Raw genomic sequence first — 19331 nt, 5'->3', positions numbered from 1 at the left:
CTACTCAGCATGAAGGAGAGATTTGCGCCAAGAAGAGTTGTGCCGAAGCGCCGAGATTAGCGTGGGACAGAACTTTTGTGAGGCACCTCCGTAGTGTGGGCAAAGTAGGCAGTGGGCCGCGGGGCGCAGGCGATCGATCTTAGTGGCCGAGGCCTAACCGACCCGCCCGCATTAGCCCTGAACCCTGGGGCGACACATGTTTAGCACGAGGGAGACGCCTCAATGCTTGGCTGTCGACCAAAAGCCCTTTGCTTCCGCTATCGAACAAGATGGCTTGGTGACAGTTTCGGATTTCTAGATCCTGTCGGAGGTTTCCCCGTCGATGGTATCGAGTCGCATGACTATCAAGCCCCAATGCCCATTGTAGGCAACCCGTTCATTGCCAACAACCTGTTAGGTTAATAGTTGCGACTGCTCGGAGTTTCCTCCAATACTCTAACATAATGCCTTGTGCCAGCTGGCAATTCATTCGTACATATGTCCTTGCCGGCAGGACACTTGCAGTAGTGAGTCTTGTCGTCATTTATTTAGGGTCACAAGCTATGCCGAAAAAGAACCCCCCAAGGACCCGAACACCGCCACAGTCGGACCTATTGCTTGCATGAACTGCACAATTTGCCAACGAGATAGTACATGATTGGGCAATCAAAGTCCTTCGTCTTGTGGTTTCGCTATTCAGGATCCTTGGGGTATTGCTTAAAACAAGTATGCCAGTGACTTTGTAAAACTCTTGATTCACGGTATAGGAAGCTGGCTACAGTGTATAATGTATCTGCTACAACAAGTTTTTCTTCCCCACAAATACTTCCACATCGAGTATGCAACTAGCCATGATCTCGGTACTTGATTACCGATTGGTGGTCAAGACCCTGCTTATCTGAATAATCGGCCTAATTGTTAAACAACCTTCAACGAACATCATGCTACTACTTTACGCGGCCCACGTCATTTTGCATAGAGAGACCCATAGCAACTAGCATTTTCGTAAAACTATTTATTTATATATGCGTGGGCGGTCATGCGGTGGAGGGCCTTTCTAGTAAAGAAGAGGCAGGTACTGCAAGTCCAAAAAAGATTGTCGTGTTGAGAGGATCTGGATACAACGTGAAGTGGTCATGTGCAGGTCTGGAGATCGGCAGAGATGGTGTGGTGGAGTAACCAGTGAGCAAGGTAAGAGAAGGCCCGAAGGGTACTCAGGCATGGTATGGAAAAAGGAAATAACAACGGATACATTAAGCACCAATCTGAATGTCTGAATTCTTTTCAGAATTAGATAAGACAATTATTTCATGAACGGAGCATCTGCCCAAGGGGAGATGATAAATGCTCCTCGACAAATTATGTTATACTTCAGTGAGAGAGATGGTGTAATTGTCTTTTGCTTCTTATTTTTGTTCTACTTGGCTAAGAAGACCTAGTAGTCAAAGTGTTAAATCCCTTTCTCCTCGCTGACCAAGAAGACAACAAACTAAGAACCCTCTTTGGTTTAAAGTAAAGAAGTTCGATCTCTTACTTCTAGCACTATGTGAAGGATGTTTGAATTTTGGTGCTAAAGAAACTTCGAAAAAAATTCACTCCTCTTTTAACTGCTATAAGTCCCAAGAAATATTCTTTGCCTACTCTACTTTAGACAGCCAAAGTAGTAATCAATGCAAAACCATCAGATACTCAAGTGTCTCGAGGATGCAATAATATCACATGGAGCAAAATTCAAGCATAGACTTCGTGTAACGTTACAAAATGCAAAAAGTGTCTTGTTCATGTAAAGCCCACCCCAACATTTCCCACCATCATCAACGTGCACAAACCACATCAACCCCACGCTGCCATGCTCTTGATATGGATAACAAAATCTACCCTCGTCCCCCCAACTATGATATTCCCATTGCCATTCGCAGCAGCAAAGCCCGCAGCACTCTGATCCGGTCTCGTACAACCATCAATAACAGTAAGAAGTCCCAACGCAACATCTGAACTATCCATCCAAACACATCAGCCATGCACTCCGAAAAATAAAAAAAACTTTCGACGGGGAAAAAAAAAGGAGAAGCTCACCAATAACTCCTCTCAACCTCCTTCCCAATCCCAATCCCAACAACACCAACACCCCCAATGCGACACAGCGTCTTTACTTCATGAAGCCTGAACTCGCAAAACTCGGTGCCTAGCCTGTGGATATACTTGTAGCAAGTGACCAGACTATCGACGTTCGTGTATGCATCTTCAGGTCCGCACTGGGGATCTTTCCGGGGTCCTCTCTGGGGAGGATCTTGACCTGAGAGAAAATCATATTAAAGAGTTTCCGGGAGGGTGAGAGGGGGAGGGGGGGCTTGCGGTAGAGAGGGTTTTACCTGTGGGTCCGAAGGGGAGAGGGAGAGGTAGATTGATAATGTCAGATGTGGTCAGGTTTAGTGATGCGAGGCTGGGGAGGCCTGGGCCGGGGATAAGTTCGTGGAGTTGGGCGGAGAGGGCGGTTGCGGGGTGGGCAAGTGATAGTAGTAGGATAGGGATGATGAGAGAGATTATGAGGGCCATGGCGTGTAATCTACTGGGTAATCTGAAGCTATTCCAACTGTATATGTCGGATGTGCGGTTGCTTGGTCTTCATATTCGTTCCAGGCAAGACGGTAACCTCTTATAGCATATTCAGTAATGTATCAAAGGGTGTGTTTACCATGTTGAGAATTAAATGCTACAGTTACCATGTCTGCGGCCTAGCTCTTCGTTTGCTGGTGACGAAACGGCAGATATGTTTTCAATATATTCTTGCATACACTCAATGCATTAGTCTCTACTATGATATGCAGAGATAAGTGAACCATACCAATCGTTGCTTCGGGTACTGTTTGCTGCTGATGGCGATGTGTAACATGGATGTAGGTCATCAGAGCATATCTGCCCAACAGTTGCGTGATTGCTGAAAGTTGGCAAGTACAAAACTCAACCATGGAAAATCTATCATCAGGTATCTATACCTTACACTGCATGAATAATCTGGGCGTTTGGCTATGGGACATGATGATAGAGGTCATTGTGCTGATCACCTTCTCAAATCTTTTCAAAAGCACGAGTGTCATGTACTGTTCATGCCTGGAGCGTGAATGATGCGAAAATCTATATACTAATGATGCTTCGCGTACAACAACGTATAAATGCGAATCGCTTATGCGTTTTGGTGTCTATTTATCCCTCCCCAGTCGCTCTTCATAATCATCTATCAGCTCATAGGCTGGTCTAAACTTGGGTTTTGATGTCCCATTCTCACTCTCAGCTTCCATTGCTTGTTGTGGAGGTGACTCCTGCTCCAGCTTCGGGTTCGGGTGTGTATCGGTGGTCCCGCCTAATGAGGTGTATCCAAGATCGTAGAGAGAACAGTACGGTATGTTGAGGTACCGTATAAACTGTACAGTGTCAGCCAAGCAGAGCGAGTCAAGATGAATGTACACATACTGTCCATATCTCAGCATAATGCCAGTCTATGACCGGATGTATCCGCACAAACGCAGGCCATCCTGAATCGGTTGGATCAAAATGCTTCAAATGTTCGCCATGAGGGTCGGTCCGACGGGTTCCGACGAGTATCGCTTTGACGGAGGGCTGGTCTCGCAAATAGTCGGCAAAAGCGGCTTTCATGGGTTTCGCGTATTCCAACAGAGACAATGAATATATCTTGCTACTGTGTGCGACAAACTCCTCGACCTCGGGAAAGGGATGCGCGTCTTGAATGTATACGCACTGCACGACGGTCTCAGGGCTGGATGCGGTATCCGGAGATTTGGTCAAGCCGCGGCGGTGTATGGCGCAGAGGTAGAGTATGAGCAGGACAAGACAGTCCTTGCCGCCATTGTAGGATAGAGAGAGCTCAGGGAGACTGGATGAGTGTCAGCCAGATAGGCATGTAAGCCCCACATTATCAAGACGCACGTATAGCGGTCCAAGGCCTCAGCGAGTACTTGCAGCGACGTCTGCGTCTGCTGCTGCACGTTCTTTACGCGTTGGGAGACATTCTGGGCGTCAAGAAAGGTGGTTATGCGGTCGTTGATGCGGGCGCACAACTGATGCAGGGGCAGCGGGGTGTCGGAGACGAGGGGATCTGGAAATGGAGAGGCAGACTTCATTGCGATAGGCGCGCTAATGTCAACATCCGGCACGGGTGAAAGCGGTTACGGGAGCAGGAGGAGAGGAGCCGTGTCGACGATTGGTCGTACGGAGAGTGCTGTGCTGTTTCAGACCACATGATGCCAGTATGTCGCACTGCCTGCAAGCCGAACAGGTGGAGGTTGGCTACCCTCGCTTATCGATAACGGCTGCTATCCTCGGTACGTGCGAATGCGGTCTAGCGCCATCGGTAGCGGCCGACCACTCAGCGGAGGGCAAAGTAAGCATGCCATGGCGAATTGCACTGACGGCGAGGATACGGCACTCCTACCCTCCCAAGGCCGCTCTGCGGATAGGAATTTAACAGATGACACCGGCACTGGCCTCGCCTCGAGTCTGCCGTCCCAGCCTAGTCGGATCAGGTACTCCGAGCTACAATCTACCCGCATCTGATTCGTCGTCTGTCCGACGTCGCCCCAGACGCTGAATTGCACTAAAATATTGCGTGCTTTCGGCGTACCTTGTCATGACCTCTTAAAGGGAATTTTTCCACTGCCGCTGTCGCTGATTATGAGGACTGTCGCCGACGGCCCGAAGCCCGACTACTATTACAACTGCTCGTCTCCTCCATAATCATTCCCTCGTTGTTACTGTCTACTTTGCAATACTGCAGTCAACATGGGCTCGATTTCGACTGCAGGAGAGGCCGGTATGTTCCCCCGCAACCACGCGCCCCACCATTCTTCTACCCCAACACCCCCCATTAGGAACACTCACTTTTTACTTTTTTTTTTGATATGATTCATACTGACTCGATTCATTTGCAGTGGCCCGAATCGCCCACCAGGCCTCCGACGTAATTGTATCGGTCGTTCCTTCCCTCTCGACCGAGTCCGAGTTCTCAGAGGCCTTGAAGGGCCTCCAAAAGCACAATGCGCCTAGTGTTGTGTGCAAGACACTTCCAGAGGTATGCCAGAACAACTGCCAATTTCACACAATACAACTGACTCATTTTCCCTCAGGTCGTAACCGTCCGCCAAAATGCCGACCCGCTCCTCTCAGTCTTCCAGCCCATTCGCGCGGGCAAACTCACCAGCGTGACCACAACTTCCTCCATTCTTGTCAAGTCGATACCCCACCTCTATAAACTCGCCCAATACCCTGTCGTCATACATGTATCGGTAGCGCCTTCAGGCTACCCGGACTTCTCCGACATCACTTCCATCAGGCAGTCTGGCTTTGCCTTCATTCAGTCTGAGACTCTACAGGAGTTGCAAGATCTCGCCCTCACAGCACATGCCTTGGCCATCAAGTCAGGCAAGGGTGTCATTCACTTCTTCGACTCTGGCGCGAGCGCATTCCGGAAGACAGTAGAGGTGGAAGATGCGGCTCTGGTCCGGAGTGTCATTGACATGGATGCCGTGGCGGCCTTCCAAAACTCAAAGTCCCAGGAAACCTCGCTGTACGCGGATGATGGCAGGACCCCTTCGCTGAGTTTCGCCCGCAGCCAGGCCGTCAATGCAGCCCCTACATCAGCACTGGCCGGCGCCCCAGACCAAAGCAAGTCACTTCCCGTTTCGGAAAGGAACAGCCAGCGTGGTGACTCTTCTTCCGGATCATCAGAACGCGAGGCTAGCACAAGCGCCGCATCAGTGTCCTCCGCCACCACTGTTGAGTCCTTAATATCAAAACCTGTTTCTTCAGAAGACATCTACCGATTCGCCACACAAATCTGGTCAACCATAAGGGATGCTACTGGACGAAGCTACGACGCCTTTGCCTATTCAGGTACAGGCAAGGAGGAGGCTGCCATCTTTTTGTTTGGTGCCGACACCGCTGTCTTTGCCACCGAGTTGGACAGTGTTGATGAGACCAAAGCATATGCCAACACGGCTATCATCACAGCACGGTTGTATCGCCCATGGCTGGGCTCATCACTTGCTCCAATGCTGCCTTCTTCGCTCAAGAGGATCGCCGTGATCGAGCAAGTTCGGAGAAAGACCACTAGGTGGGGTCCTGTGTTGCTCGATGTTCTTATGTCGCTCAAGGCGAGTGGCGGCGCATCTCCCACGGTTGTCGGATACCAATTGGGTTACATTAATGAGGAGACTGTTTCACAGGCAATGCGCGGCGTTTGGCAAAACCTCATGAGTGAGACGCCTGTTCAGAACCTCGTCATTGGTAACCTTGATGGACCTGAGGCACAGCCTATCAAGATTGAGCAACCAGCACTGGAGAACGCCTACATCAAGATTTTGAACCAAGTCTTTGGTGAGAAACTTCATGTGGCTAACCAGCTCGGATCACAGCACGCTGGCATCTCCAACGAAATCACATCTACCCCAGAGTATGGCTTTGGATCGCTCGTTGCGCGCAAGGAGCACCGAAAGCGATTTGTTGAAGAGGCCGCCGCTGCTTCCAAGGACAATAAGTTCATCACTCAAGCGCCACAGCAATGGCTCTCCAAGTGGGCTCTTACCGCTGATGACACTGACAAGGCCAATGAACTGGCTTCTGAAGTCATCGCCCGCTTAAGTACTGATGGATCGCCTATCGCCAGCCAGCTACTTTCTTCTAAGAAATTGTTCTACAAGGAATCGCCTTGGCTGATTGGATCTGATGCTTGGGCTTACGACCTCGGAAACTCTGGTGTACACCATGTGCTAGCATCTGGCGAGAATGTCAACATGCTCATCATTGACTCTACCCCCTACTCGGAGCGCGCTGCTGCTGATGCGGCGAGGCGGAAGAAGGACATTGGGCTATATGCTATGAATTTCGGCAACGCGTATGTTGCATCGGTTGCGGTATATAGTTCCTACACTCAGGTTCTGGAGGCCATGATTGAAGCCGACAAGTTCAACGGTCCCTCCGTTGTCCTCGCGTATCTGCCATACGAGAAGGAAAATGACACTCCTCTGACTGTCCTACAAGAGACCAAGAAGGCGGTTGACCTGGGATACTGGCCACTCTACCGATGGGACCCCAAGGCCGAGGAGAAGGGTGAAGTGAACTTCAAGCTGGACTCAGAGCGCATCAAGAAAGAGCTGGAGGAGTTCCTCTCTCGCGACAACTACATGTCACAGGTCATGAAGCGACACCCCGAGTTCGCATCCAACCTTTCTGGATCCTACGGAACCGAAGTCAGGCAGTTGCAGAAGCGCAAAGCCAAGGACGCGTATAGCAAACTACTCGAAGGTCTTCAAGGCGACCCACTTACAATTCTCTTCGCTTCTGACAATGGCAACGCTGAGAATCTGGCAAAGAGGCTAGGAAACCGAGGCAAGGCTAGAGGCCTCAAGACCATTGTCATGGCCATGGATGACTTCCCACTTGAGGATCTTCCCAACGAGCAGAATGTTGTCTTGATGACTAGTGTAGCTGGTCAGGGAGAATTCCCTCAGAACGGCCGAGCCTTCTGGGAAGCCGTCAAGGACTCCACCGACCTGGATCTTGCGACAGTAAACTTTGGTGTGTTCGGTCTTGGTGACAGCCATTACTGGCCACGTAAGGAGGACAAGATCTACTACAACAAGCCTGCCAAGGATCTCCACGCTCGTCTTCTTACCCTAGGTGGCAAGCCTCTAGTCGACTGTGGTCTTGGAGATGACCAGGATCCAGATGCTTACCAGACCGCGTACGCCGAGTGGGAGCCAAAGCTCTGGGAGAAGCTAGGTGTCTCCAATGTTGAGAACCTGCCAGAGGAGCCCGCGCCGCTTACCAACGAAGACATGAAGGCTGCCTCGAACTACCTCCGAGGTACCATTGAGGAGGGCTTGGCCGATACTAGCACTGGTGCTATTTCGGCAAGTGACCAGCAACTCACCAAGTTCCATGGTACCTACATGCAGGATGACCGTGACCTCCGCGACCAGCGCAAGGCCCAGGGTCTCGAGCCAGCCTATTCTTTCATGATCCGATGCAGACTTCCTGGAGGTGTTTCTACGCCTAAGCAATGGCTACAGATGGACGAGATTAGCAGCACGCTTGGTAACGAGACCATGAAGCTGACCACCCGACAAACATTCCAGTTCCACGGTGTCGTCAAGGGCAAGCTCAAGCCTGCTATGCAGGCCATCAACAAGGCTTTGATGACCACCATTGCTGCTTGCGGTGATGTTAACCGAAACGTCATGTGCAGCTCTCTCCCTACGCAGTCCAAGTACCACGGTCAGGTCCACAGCTACGCGCAGAAGATCAGCGATCACCTTCTTCCTTCTACAACGGCATACCACGAGATTTGGCTCGAGGACGATGAAACGAAGCAGAAGCGCAAGATCGCCGGTGAGGCTGTTCAAGATCACGAACCTTTGTATGGCCCCCTCTACCTTCCTCGAAAGTTCAAGATCACTATTGCTATCCCTCCACACAACGACACTGATGTGTACGCTCACGACATTGGTCTCATTGCTATCAAGGGCGAAGATGGCAACCTTGAGGGTTTCAATGTACTTGCCGGTGGCGGTATGGGTGTGACACACAACAACAAGAAGACTTACCCACGTACTGGATCCATGTTCGGTTACGTCACAGCCGATCAAGTGCATCTTGTTTGCGAGAAGATCATGCTTGTCCAGCGCGATCACGGCGACCGCAAGAACCGAAAGCACGCTCGTCTCAAGTACACCATTGACGACATGGGCCTCGACGTCTTCATCCAAAAGGTTGAGGATCTTTGGGGTCAAAAGTTCTCGGAACCCAAGCCTTTCAAGTTCCAGAGCAACATTGATACCTTTGGCTGGCAAAAGGATGAGCTTGGTCTCAACCATTTCACTTTCTTCATTGAGAACGGCCGTATCGAGGACACTGCTGACTTCCCAATGAAGACTGGTCTCGTAGAGGTAGCCAAGGCACACAAGGGCGAGTTCCGTCTCACTGGTAACCAACATCTGATATTGGCCAACGTTGCAGATGAGGACCTACCAGCCATGAAGGAACTTCTCAAGAAGTGGAAACTCGACAACACGAACTTCTCAGGAATGAGGTTGTCTAGTTCCGCTTGCGTTGCTTTCCCAACTTGCGGTCTCGCTATGGCTGAGTCAGAGCGCTACTTACCAGAACTCATTACCAAGCTTGAAGGAACACTTGAAGAGTCTGGTCTCCGACAAGACAGCATTGTCATGCGTATGACAGGTTGTCCTAATGGTTGCGCGCGTCCTTGGCTCGCCGAGGTTGCGTTTGTCGGCAAGGCTTACGGAGCGTACAACATGTACCTTGGTGGTGGCTACCACGGTCAAAGGCTGAACAAGCTCTACAGGAGCTCAATCAAGGAAGATGAGATTCTGGAGATCATGAAGCCGTTGATCAAACAATATGCCAAGGAGAGGAACGAAGGCGAACACTTTGGTGACTTTGTCATAAGAAAGGGCTACATCAACGAGACAACACACGGAACGAACTTCCACGACAATGTAAGCAGTATCCACACCGCATTCTAATGAGAAAGATGGCTAATCATATTGTAGACTGCCGAAGCAGAGTCAGACGCAGAGTAAATGTGTCGACATTAGACGAATTCCATTTGAATGACTGTCACGTTTTCTGGGTTATTTAAATTTTCAGGGCCCTAGTTAGGGGGTCCATGATTTCCTTCTTGTATTTGATTTCACTTTTTCTTCTGGATCTTCGGCGTAAAATTGTCCAAAGTCCAATATAGGCTATCAAAAAAGGAACAGGCTGTTGCTACGTAACTCATATTGGTAAAATCGGAATCCCAATACAAGCAGTAAATGCTAGATGAAAATTGTTGCAAAAGCACTCTGAATATCAAGCCCTATATCGCACTAATTGAGTGAGGGCCAGTGTTCTCGAGTATAGCCAAGCTGGGTATTGGAAGGGGGGCAAGGATGATGAAAGCAGTATCAATGGAAGAAAATAGAATTGAACGATGAAGATAGATGGGATTGATCATTATCTCCAAGCCTAAGGACTCAATCTCTCAATCTTCCACTCTGCATCCTTTATGCCCTCTCCCCCAACCTTCCTATACACAAACCGGTCGTGTAGTCGACTTGGCCTCCCCTGCCAAAACTCCACCATCTCAGGCACAACCCTCAGTCCACCCCAAAACTCCGGTACAGGAATCTTGTCTTTCCCCTCAAACCGCTTCTCCACCTCCTCCACCCGCTTCTCTAGCTCCTCCCTACTCTCAATGACACTACTCTGGCGACTCGCCCAGGCGCCAATGCGCGAGCCTCGAATGCGGGTATCGTAGTAAACCTGAGATTCCTCATCGGTAAGCCGCTCCGTGCGGCCTTCAACCCTAACCTGGCGCTCGAGCTCGCGCCAGTAAAACGTAAGAGCCGCATGCGGATTACTCCTCACATCGCTGGCTTTGCGGCTCGTGTCCCAATTCGAGTAGATGACGAAGCCGCGGTCGTCGAGCTCCTTCATGTAGACGACGCGGGCCGAGACTTTGCCGCTGGGGAGCTCGGCAGTGGAAAAAGTAACGGTTTCGGGCTGGTAGACGTTGTTGGATTGGGCTTCTTGGAACCATTTGTGGAATTGGTCCGTGGGGGAGGGGAGCAGGTCGGCGCGGTCGAGGGCGCCTTTGGTGTATTGTGTTGCGTGGCCTGGGTCGTCGGAGTTTGAGGTTGGGGCAAAGATTTTTTTCGCGGATTCCGTCGCTGAGTGCAGCATTGTATTGTTGTTGTTACTACTGCTACTGTGTGCTCGGTGTTGTTGGAATATGGGTTGTTGGTGGTGTATATGGCTGGCGAAGCTGAAGGTAGTTTTTTTAGTGCTGATTGCTCGGTAGGCGGAGAGTTTTTGTATTCGACGTGTCAGCATTGGAGGATTCTAGCATTAGAGGGAGAAGAATTGCAGGGTATCACGAGACTTTTTTTGGTGGAAATCGCGTGACGAGGTGCTCGGATGAGTCGTTCTTGCGATCGGAACAAAGTGGGGTGACGTAACGGATTACTAGCGCGGCATCTGGGAGTGCAACATGCTCATGCAAATTAAACAGCAATGGTTTTGGCATACTGCATGATGTTTTGGCGTTTAAATTGGGCGAAATTAGAAAATCTAGGTACGTTTTCCAGTATACACTATCCAAACTGGTCATGCGAAAATTTAGTCTAGAAGTGATTTGTGAGGCACTCATCGCACTTCTCATGAACATATTGTATCCGTGGATAACAAGGTTACGTTCCTCAAGAAAGTGGAAGCGAATAATGAGCGCTAGACATTTATGAGCTGCGATTAAAATCACTCCATTACAATTGCGGTGATTTACACTACGCCAGACTCAAAGGAAGATCTTTTCTGATATTGAATACATGAAGCTCGTTACAGAAACATCTGATCAGAATTTTTCCTATCTTACAGTCAGTGACAATGCAAGAGCTGAGATAGTGATCACCTCATATCAAACTGGGAGACGGACTGCTATTTGGAAAAAGATAGACATCATCTCGGAAGCGGCAAAGGGAACAAACATTGTATTGAGAATAAAAGGACCGAGAAACTGTGCGATGAACCAAGAGGTCGGAACTGTACTGACTCAACGCGATTGCGGTCTCGTACGATTGCTGGCTGTTGGAAAGGGATAAGCGGTGAGGTTGCAGCCACGCTCATTTATGGTCTACTTGGCACGAGGCTGTATACTACACTATACAGAATGACAAAACTCTATAGCTTAGAACCAACTCTAAATTCAACAGCCACGGCACGAACGAGGACGTGTCGTATGCAACGCAGAAGGGTTAGGCGACACATAGGCCCTATTATGCCTGACTCAATGAGGCTAGGCTGCTCTTGAGTAAGCTGGTAGTGCGGGGGGTGGGGGCGTACATCCAGCTCCAGATAATCATGTGTCTAACAAACACTAACACGTTGACCTCGAAAACGAATTTGTACATGATATTGCAATGTCAACCAAAATGCATAGTTCCAGCTCCTATCAATACGATCTTGGTTCGTATACTCGAAAGATCACCACATCCTCCCCGCACGCCCAGTCATGGTTCGACCGTGGCTTTATCTGGAGCTATGCGTTCAACCACGAGGAGTCCGCCCGGTGTTTCGGGAGAGCAATCAAAGACGACCCAGAGTGCGCCATGGCATATTGGGGTGTATGTATACAACCTGAACTTCGGAATAGCGCACGGATTGATACCTAATCATGGTAGCTCGCTTTTGCCCTCGGGCCGAACTACAATAAGCCTTGGGACTTGTTCGATGAGAAAGAGCTCAAGACAACACTGGGGAAGATAAACGAGGCAAACCAAAAAGCTCAACAGTATGCACCCGATAGGACGGATCCAGAAAAGGCCTTGATCGACGCGATACAGGTACGTGTTCCCAAGAGCCTGAACGAAGCCGCGTTCGTTACCTGTAATGAGGAGTACGCAAAAGCCATGGAAGACGTCTATAAGCGGTTCCCTGATGACATCGACATCACTTGCCTCTACGCTGATGCTCTCATGAATCTCTCAGCATGGAATCTATGGGATCTCAAGACGGGTGAACCCACCCCTGAATCACATGCGCCCAAGGCAAAGGTCATACTGGAAAAGGCCCTACAAGACGTTAGCTCCCAGGAACACCCTGGTCTGCTCCATTTGTACATCCATCTGATGGAAATGTCAAAAACCCCAGAAGCAGCATTAGCCTGTGCAGATCGTCTGAGAAGAGTTACCCCGGATGCCGGCCATCTGGTCCACATGCCGAGTCACATCTGGATCCTGGTTGGTGATTACGGGCGTGCCATTGACTCGAATGCAGATGCATGCTTGGCAGACGAGAAGTACGTCGCCGAACATGGGACACAGAACTTCTACTCCTTTTACATGATGCATGACTATCATTCGCTCATATACGCGGCAATGTTTGCGGGGCAGTACAAGGTTGCAATGGACGCTGTCAGTCGCATGGAAGCCTCGCTACCTGTGTCACTCCTGCGCATTGAGAGCCCGCCCATGGCAGACTGGCTCGAGAACTTTTCGTCGGTACGCGTCCATGTCCTAGTGCGCTTTGGGCGATGGCCAGATCTGATTGCACTTCCAATGCCCGACGATAAAGGTTTACATTGCGTTACAACGGCTATGATTCATTACGGCAAGGGAGTTGCCTATGCCGCTACTGGTGATATCGAGAGGGCACAGGAGGAACGTGCCGCCCTGGTTGCGGCAGTAGAGCGGATACCGTCCTCCCGTATTTGCGGGGACTTTCCAAACAAATCCAATGTAGTGCTCAAGGTCGGTATAGCAATGCTGGACGGCGAGCTCGAGTACCGGAAGGGCAATTTTGAAGAGGCCTTCAAGCATCTCGAAACAGCTATTGACCGGGATGATGCGCTTACCTAGTAGGAATCCCGCCTCGTCCATGAGATGTGAGTGAGTGTACTGACATGGGGTCTCTTTAGTGCCGAGCCATGGCCCTGGATGCAGCCAACCAGACATGCGTATGCCGCCTTGCTCATGGAGCAGGGCCGAATAGAAGATGCAGCAGGAGCTTACAAGGCTGATTTAGGGTTTGACGACACTCTCCCTAGAGCAAGACAGCACCCGAATAACGTTTGGGCTTTACACGGCTATCACGAGTGTCTGCTGAAGCTCGGAAGGGTCGAAGAAGCAGGGATTGTAGGGCAGCAATTGCGTATCGCGCTTGCTGTAGCGGATGTAACTATCGATGCCAGCTGCTACTGTCGGCAGGGTGGGAACGCATAGTAAGTGAGTGGGTACATTGATACCTAGAGTAGGACCGGTTGCGGCTATCACCAACAATGGCGTCTCTGGTTCTGCCTCCACTTGGTTGCTCAGACCCTGGTGATGGTTGAGGGCGATCTCCCAGCATCGTGGGATCACGGTCTTGGGACATTCCTATGTGGTATAAGCGGGAATTGCTTTCAATCGATCCATGGTTTGGAGAGAGCTTGGCTTGATCACTGTGGTCGGATGCCGCACCCCCGATTGCATCGTACAATCAGATTACCACGTGCGTGGCTGTAATGGTTCCCCTTTTGCTTAATTTACGAATTGCGTATAGCAGGCGCCTTGGATATGCGTCGGAGGCGGGCTCCGACACCATCCAGACGCAAAGGGGGCGAGGCGAAGGACGACCTACTATGTACCTGGACCAGCCGTGGATGAGAGGGGGTCGGCTGTCATTAAGCCGCGCTGACTCGTCCAATCATGACGATCAGCAACCCCGGCACTTGGACAGGCGTTTCACGATCCAATGCTAACCAAGAGCAGAAGGTCGCCGACTCTACCCGTATCCTTGCACTCCCACGTTGTTGGCCATCACCATGCTTGATCTCGCTTAACAGCAACCATCTGAAATGTCATCCCAACACAGCACCTCGCAACCACCCATCCTCACCCGGCAGTTCCTGCAGGAATGCGGGCCCCTCACCCAGCCTGTGCCCCACGAGCGCCCTCTACTAAGCTACTCACCTTGAGAAATATGGAACCTAGGGCAGGTGGTGGATCCAAACAGCCCTAGGCATGCATCGCGGCCCCCGGAACGTAGTCTCTGACTCTCAATGTGACAGCGGCAATTGAATCATTAAGCCGTTAGATCCCCAGCTGATTAAGGCTTCTCTTTGTATGCATGGTCATGGGTCTGGATCTTCACAAATTGCGGTTCTCAACTCACTTGCAATCCTTCGCCTCATTAGGCCTAGGGACTATGATTGCTGAGGCTGGCTCGCACGAGCTGCTAGGATGACAAAATTGCTCTAACTCGATATCACCTGGTCCCTCTTTGGAGGGATGACAGTTGGGATCAGCGTTGACTGAGCTATGGAAGCCATGTTTTGGACGCGGGCGGGCACTCTCCCTCCCGTGTCAAGAATAGCGCCGTGGGCCGCGCCTCTCCCTGGGCACCCATTCATTGAGTGCTGGCGAAGCGAACTGTTTGACTCGTCATGCTGGATACCCAATGCTCTGGCACCAAAATATATGGAGCATAACTACTCCAGATTCTGCTGCGACTTGGGTGTGAACCAGATTTCCCCGACATTGCGCCATCACCATGGAATCACTACACGAGAACAGGGGGCCGGAGCTGCAAGCGGTATGTAGAATCACTGACTGTAGACATGAGATTTACAGAACTGACGGTAGCAGGTGTGCTCGACATTCGTTTCTCTTGCCTTTGTAGCCACTGTTTTGAGGGTCTACATACGATCTCGCATCGTCAAGGCTTTCGGCGCGGATGACTGGTGGATGGTGGCTGCACTTCTTTTCCATGTCATGTTTGCAACTTGCGCAATAGGCGGTATTCATTATGGCACTGGACGCCATATGAGAACGCTTACGAACGAGCAACAGTACAAGGCTCTTCGGGTAAGGTCCTCGAATTTGTAGCTTCGCCGACTCAAAACTAACAGTAGGTGTAGTATTGGTGGCTATGCTACATTGCCTACTGCTGGGCAATGATTACGTCCAAGATTTCCATCGGTCTCTTCCTTCTGCGCGTCACTGTCCAAAATATCCACAAGTGGATCATCTACATCGCCATGGCCCTCACCATGCTTACTGGACTGGTTTTCTTCTTCGTCACATTACTACAATGCACCCCAATCGCCTTCTTTTGGGACAGACAAATCAAGGGCGGCTACTGCGTCAATGTGGACATCATCATTGGCCTGACATTCTTGTACAGCGCCATCTCAGTTATCAGCGACTTTACCTTTGCGATCTTACCTTTCTTCCTCATCTGGTCATTGAACATGTCTACCAAGACGAAGGCCATGTTGATTCCGGTTCTCGGAATGGCTTGCGTGTGAGTAGAACCCATTTCCCCCTCTTTGGTTCTATAGCTGCTGACCCACAGCCCCCCAGTGCAAGTGTAGCAGTTGTCGTCCGCATGGCCTACGTTATGGACTTTAGAGATCCAGACTTCCTGTGGGCTACAGTGGACATTGCCATTTGGTCCGATATCGAGCAAGGACTAGCCATCACCGCCGGTTCCCTCGCCACTCTGCGTCCCCTCTGGCGAGAAATCGCAACCACGCTCAGCCTCTCGTCAGCTTTCAGCCCCTCTACGCCATCCGGTATGCGCACACCACAATGGAACGGCGACCCGACATCGAGCCAGTCCCGCAAGAAACCCTCGATCTACAGCATGACGAGATCTCTCTTCCAGACCGAAAAGGGGACTCCATCAAAGGAGCTCGACGAAGACTATGGCATGGGCAATCTTGCGCCCATACGGCTACGAGATGATCTCTCTGCTGAGAACGAAAAGACAGACAATGGGTTCTCCACATGGCGGATAAAGGGCGGAGGAAGCAAGATTTCAGACGAGGAGTGCCGTATTGGGGAAATCACAAGGGAGACGTATATCGAACAGGAACGTGGAACCCGATGAAATGTCTGATTTGTACAAAAAAATCAAAGTTCAAAGATACGACAAAAAAGTCACCATAATAGCCCGGGGTAATTTAATTTGATGCCAGCGACGAAAGCGAAATATAGATTTGAAGCAGACACATTTCTGCGATAAAACACTCTCATTCTTTTGAAGGGACGAAAAAGATAGTTAATACTATAATCCAAAATCGATAATCTCAATCATCACAAACAAACAAACATCACATTCAGTAACTTTTGCAAGGAAAAGTGAAGTTGAACTCATCAATGACAACAGCAACATCTCACACCTAAGTGACTTGACCAACCCCCACTACTACACCCGTAGCCCCCGAAGAGCCTCCAGCTCAAGCCCGCCCGTCAGCGGCGGCTCCCGAAACAAAGGCCATGCTAACACTAAAAAAAAGTAAAAAAAGCCACCACCAAGAGAAAAACTCCCCGAACGCAGCAGGATAGGATAGGATAGGACAGAAACCGCGCCAAAAAAAGGAACGTAAAACTAGGGTCTAGAGCTATGAGAGAGACCCTTGATTCGCGTTTTCCCCTTAATCCCAGTTTTTCCAACAAGGACGAAAAAGCAAAAGTGCCGGTCCGCGGAGCGGCACATTGGGGTCCTGACTAATATTTTTTTCACGTTTAACTCTTCCTCTTTCAAATCAGGGGAGGGGGATGTGGAACTTTTGCCACGCGAGAAGCGAGATGCATGGGGGCGATGTTTCGTCATCTGTGAAGTTAAACGAAAGAAAAACAAATTTCTTAACTATTAGTAGCGTGCACAAGACACAGACGACAGCGATGGCGAAAATGCCGAGGACCGATTCCTTCGACTACACTTAATTATGAAACAGAAAATCGGGGAAAATAAAAATGTCATATTGTTGACAATGTCCGCGGGTTTACTAGAGAATACGAGAGTGACAGAACTGTGATTTTTTGAGAATACGGGGCGATGGGGAGAGAAAAGTGAAAGTGCGGGATCAACGGACATTACCCGTTTTCGCGCGTAGGAAGTCCTCGACTTGCTGATCAGACGGCTCGACGGGACTATGGGTAGTAGTTTCCGTCGCTACTGTCGATGCCAACGATGAGGAGGAGGAGGAGGTTGAGGTCGGCGATTCAGGAGGGCTAGCGCTATCCTGTGCTGGCGTACAACTACTGGTGCTAGCGTCGTGGGCGGGAAGTGTTAGTCGTGCACCATTTCGAGCCGATGAGTCCGAAGGCGACGACGGCGCCGGACACCCCCTAGGTTCCGTTGCTCCATTAATACTGTCAGCTGCAGTCTCCATTTCTGCTCCACTACACTCCGGATCCTGTCCGCTTGCCGCGGTGCTATTATTTCTGCTATGTTGTTGAGAATGCGGCTGCGGATTGCTAGTTCGTTGGTTCGAGGGCGTCAGATCGCCGCGGAAGGGTCTCGACTTGCTCTCCGCAGCCTCCTTGTCCACTTTCCATATGCCGGCTTTGGGGTCAATCGTATAACCCTGTGGGTCGTACTGGACCAATTCCTCGAATATGGAGTCCTTGTCTACCCGTTTGAAGAAGACGGGGGTAAATGTCTCGCCTTTTGCTTGCTCGTCCTTACGCATTTGTCTTTGTCCATTTTCAACTTCGCTCTTGGCCTTGACAACGCCCCTCATATCCCCTCTGCGCAACGCGGAAATGACGTGCTGCCATGCCTTTCTCGACTCCCATGGATCTTGCTCGGACAGGTCAGGAACAGTCATGGGCTGTTGTTCGATGCTGCGTACGTCACAGGTCTCGATTTCCGTGCCGCTACGTGCATCTTTGATGGTAAAAGTGCTGTTCCACGTGCCTTCAAGGATGTAGATGATATTAGAAGGGTTGTCCTTGTGGAAGAAGCGCGCACGAAAACTGTTCTTTTGTCCGAACCCGAGCAGTGATTTGCCTTCAAAGTGTATGTGCGATATGTATCCATTAGAGCAGATGAGCGAGTAGTCACCGTAGAGTTCGGGGTGCGGAACGCCACTAAGAAGACCTTTGACTTTGATACTAGGCAAGGGAAGTAGATAGTCTTCGTCGTATTTATCGATATGGACTATCGCATAGCCCTTTTGCTTGATAGCCACGTTTCCGTTGAAAGTGATTTCCTGCTCAGTGAAACCTTCGGCGCGAATACCGACATGGTTGTTCCACAGGTAGCATGCAGTGATTGGCGGGTGATGTCCAACCTGCTCAGATACTAACCTGGTTTCGCCCAGGTCTTCCATGTTCCAGCCCCCTAGGAAAATCTCTCCAAGAAAGGCATTCAAGGGCTTCTTGACGCCATCCTCTTCTTTTCGTCCTCCATACTGTTGGCCGCGTAGTGAACAAAGAAAGTTCTTCAATACGAGCAATGCCCGCTTTTCTGGGTTTTCCTCAGTTGCTGGTGCGGCCCAAAGATACGGGTGATCTGCCCAATATTGTGGTATCTCCACAGTCGAATTATCTGCGAGTACGAACGGCGGTGCAGTAATATTTGACAAGTCTCCCGAAATGGTCGCAATGGATGCCAGAAATTCTTTTAGGACGGACCTATTGTGGGTAATATCGTTTGACATATTGAGGTATTCACAATTAGATTGCTACCGCTTGTTGTGATTTCACAGTAATTAGACCTGTCACTGGTACGTAGTTATGCTGACAGTAAGTTGGCCTGTGACGGTGCCAAGTCATGACGTCAATGTATACTAGTGTAAACGGATTCAGGCGGCCTGGCGGTGCAGGAACGATTCGGGCGCACCATCGAGATTTTGTGGCGGTTGATCGCACAGACTGACGCGGTCGCATGCGTCAGTTGGGTTTCTCTGCATCTGCAGTAACGTACCTCACGGCTTGGCCGGACACACGGCTTGGCCGGACACTTTTGCCAAGACCCCACCAAAACCACCACATTATGGCCCAAAACAGCCC

General features: G+C 50.3%; 9 protein-coding genes across 9 annotated transcripts; 4 read left to right on the top strand and 5 right to left on the bottom strand.

Moving 5' to 3' along the window:
* Positions 1 to 1036: 1036 nt before the first annotated feature.
* On the bottom strand, positions 1037 to 1201 carry COCCADRAFT_110920 (uncharacterized protein; the record flags this gene model as incomplete). Its single annotated transcript, XM_007719779.1, has 1 exon — positions 1037 to 1201. One exon carries the CDS (start codon positions 1199 to 1201, stop codon positions 1037 to 1039), a length of 165 nt encoding a protein of 54 aa, XP_007717969.1.
* Positions 1202 to 1812: 611 nt separating this feature from the next.
* Positions 1813 to 2535, bottom strand: COCCADRAFT_30853 (uncharacterized protein; the record flags this gene model as incomplete). Its single annotated transcript, XM_007719778.1, has 3 exons — positions 1813 to 1975; positions 2056 to 2275; positions 2352 to 2535. 3 exons carry the CDS (start codon positions 2533 to 2535, stop codon positions 1813 to 1815), a joined length of 567 nt encoding a protein of 188 aa, XP_007717968.1.
* Positions 2536 to 3179: 644 nt separating this feature from the next.
* Positions 3180 to 4118, bottom strand: COCCADRAFT_30852 (uncharacterized protein; the record flags this gene model as incomplete). Its single annotated transcript, XM_007719777.1, has 3 exons — positions 3180 to 3401; positions 3451 to 3871; positions 3925 to 4118. 3 exons carry the CDS (start codon positions 4116 to 4118, stop codon positions 3180 to 3182), a joined length of 837 nt encoding a protein of 278 aa, XP_007717967.1.
* Positions 4119 to 4776: 658 nt separating this feature from the next.
* COCCADRAFT_9746 (uncharacterized protein) lies at positions 4777 to 9593 on the top strand (the record flags this gene model as incomplete). The annotated part of the gene is made up of 4 exons (XM_007719776.1): positions 4777 to 4807; positions 4926 to 5065; positions 5121 to 9509; positions 9564 to 9593. The coding sequence occupies 4 exons, from the start codon at positions 4777 to 4779 to the stop codon at positions 9591 to 9593; spliced, it is 4590 nt and encodes a 1529-aa protein (XP_007717966.1).
* A 427-nt stretch (positions 9594 to 10020) lies between these two features.
* COCCADRAFT_30850 (uncharacterized protein) lies at positions 10021 to 10737 on the bottom strand (the record flags this gene model as incomplete). Its single annotated transcript, XM_007719775.1, has 1 exon — positions 10021 to 10737. One exon carries the CDS (start codon positions 10735 to 10737, stop codon positions 10021 to 10023), a length of 717 nt encoding a protein of 238 aa, XP_007717965.1.
* A 1244-nt stretch (positions 10738 to 11981) lies between these two features.
* Positions 11982 to 13769, top strand: COCCADRAFT_110917 (uncharacterized protein; the record flags this gene model as incomplete). The annotated part of the gene is made up of 3 exons (XM_007719774.1): positions 11982 to 12173; positions 12231 to 13405; positions 13466 to 13769. 3 exons carry the CDS (start codon positions 11982 to 11984, stop codon positions 13767 to 13769), a joined length of 1671 nt encoding a protein of 556 aa, XP_007717964.1.
* Positions 13770 to 15078: 1309 nt separating this feature from the next.
* COCCADRAFT_30848 (uncharacterized protein) lies at positions 15079 to 16419 on the top strand (the record flags this gene model as incomplete). Its single annotated transcript, XM_007719773.1, has 4 exons — positions 15079 to 15120; positions 15174 to 15392; positions 15446 to 15831; positions 15891 to 16419. The coding sequence occupies 4 exons, from the start codon at positions 15079 to 15081 to the stop codon at positions 16417 to 16419; spliced, it is 1176 nt and encodes a 391-aa protein (XP_007717963.1).
* Positions 16420 to 16727: 308 nt separating this feature from the next.
* Positions 16728 to 16877, top strand: COCCADRAFT_110908 (uncharacterized protein; the record flags this gene model as incomplete). Its single annotated transcript, XM_007719772.1, has 1 exon — positions 16728 to 16877. A coding segment is annotated over one exon (150 nt), but the record flags the coding sequence as incomplete, so codon positions are not given.
* Positions 16878 to 17398: 521 nt separating this feature from the next.
* On the bottom strand, positions 17399 to 18979 carry COCCADRAFT_110913 (uncharacterized protein; the record flags this gene model as incomplete). Its single annotated transcript, XM_007719771.1, has 2 exons — positions 17399 to 17490; positions 17617 to 18979. The coding sequence occupies 2 exons, from the start codon at positions 18977 to 18979 to the stop codon at positions 17399 to 17401; spliced, it is 1455 nt and encodes a 484-aa protein (XP_007717961.1).
* Between the last annotated feature and the right edge of the window lie 352 nt (positions 18980 to 19331).

Source organism: Bipolaris zeicola, assembly GCF_000523435.1.
Source record: "Bipolaris zeicola 26-R-13 unplaced genomic scaffold scaffold_347, whole genome shotgun sequence".
NCBI classification, from domain to species: Eukaryota; Fungi; Ascomycota; class Dothideomycetes; order Pleosporales; family Pleosporaceae; genus Bipolaris; species Bipolaris zeicola.
Note: the sequence above shows the minus strand (reverse complement) of the source record. Positions and strands in the feature narration are given on the sequence as shown.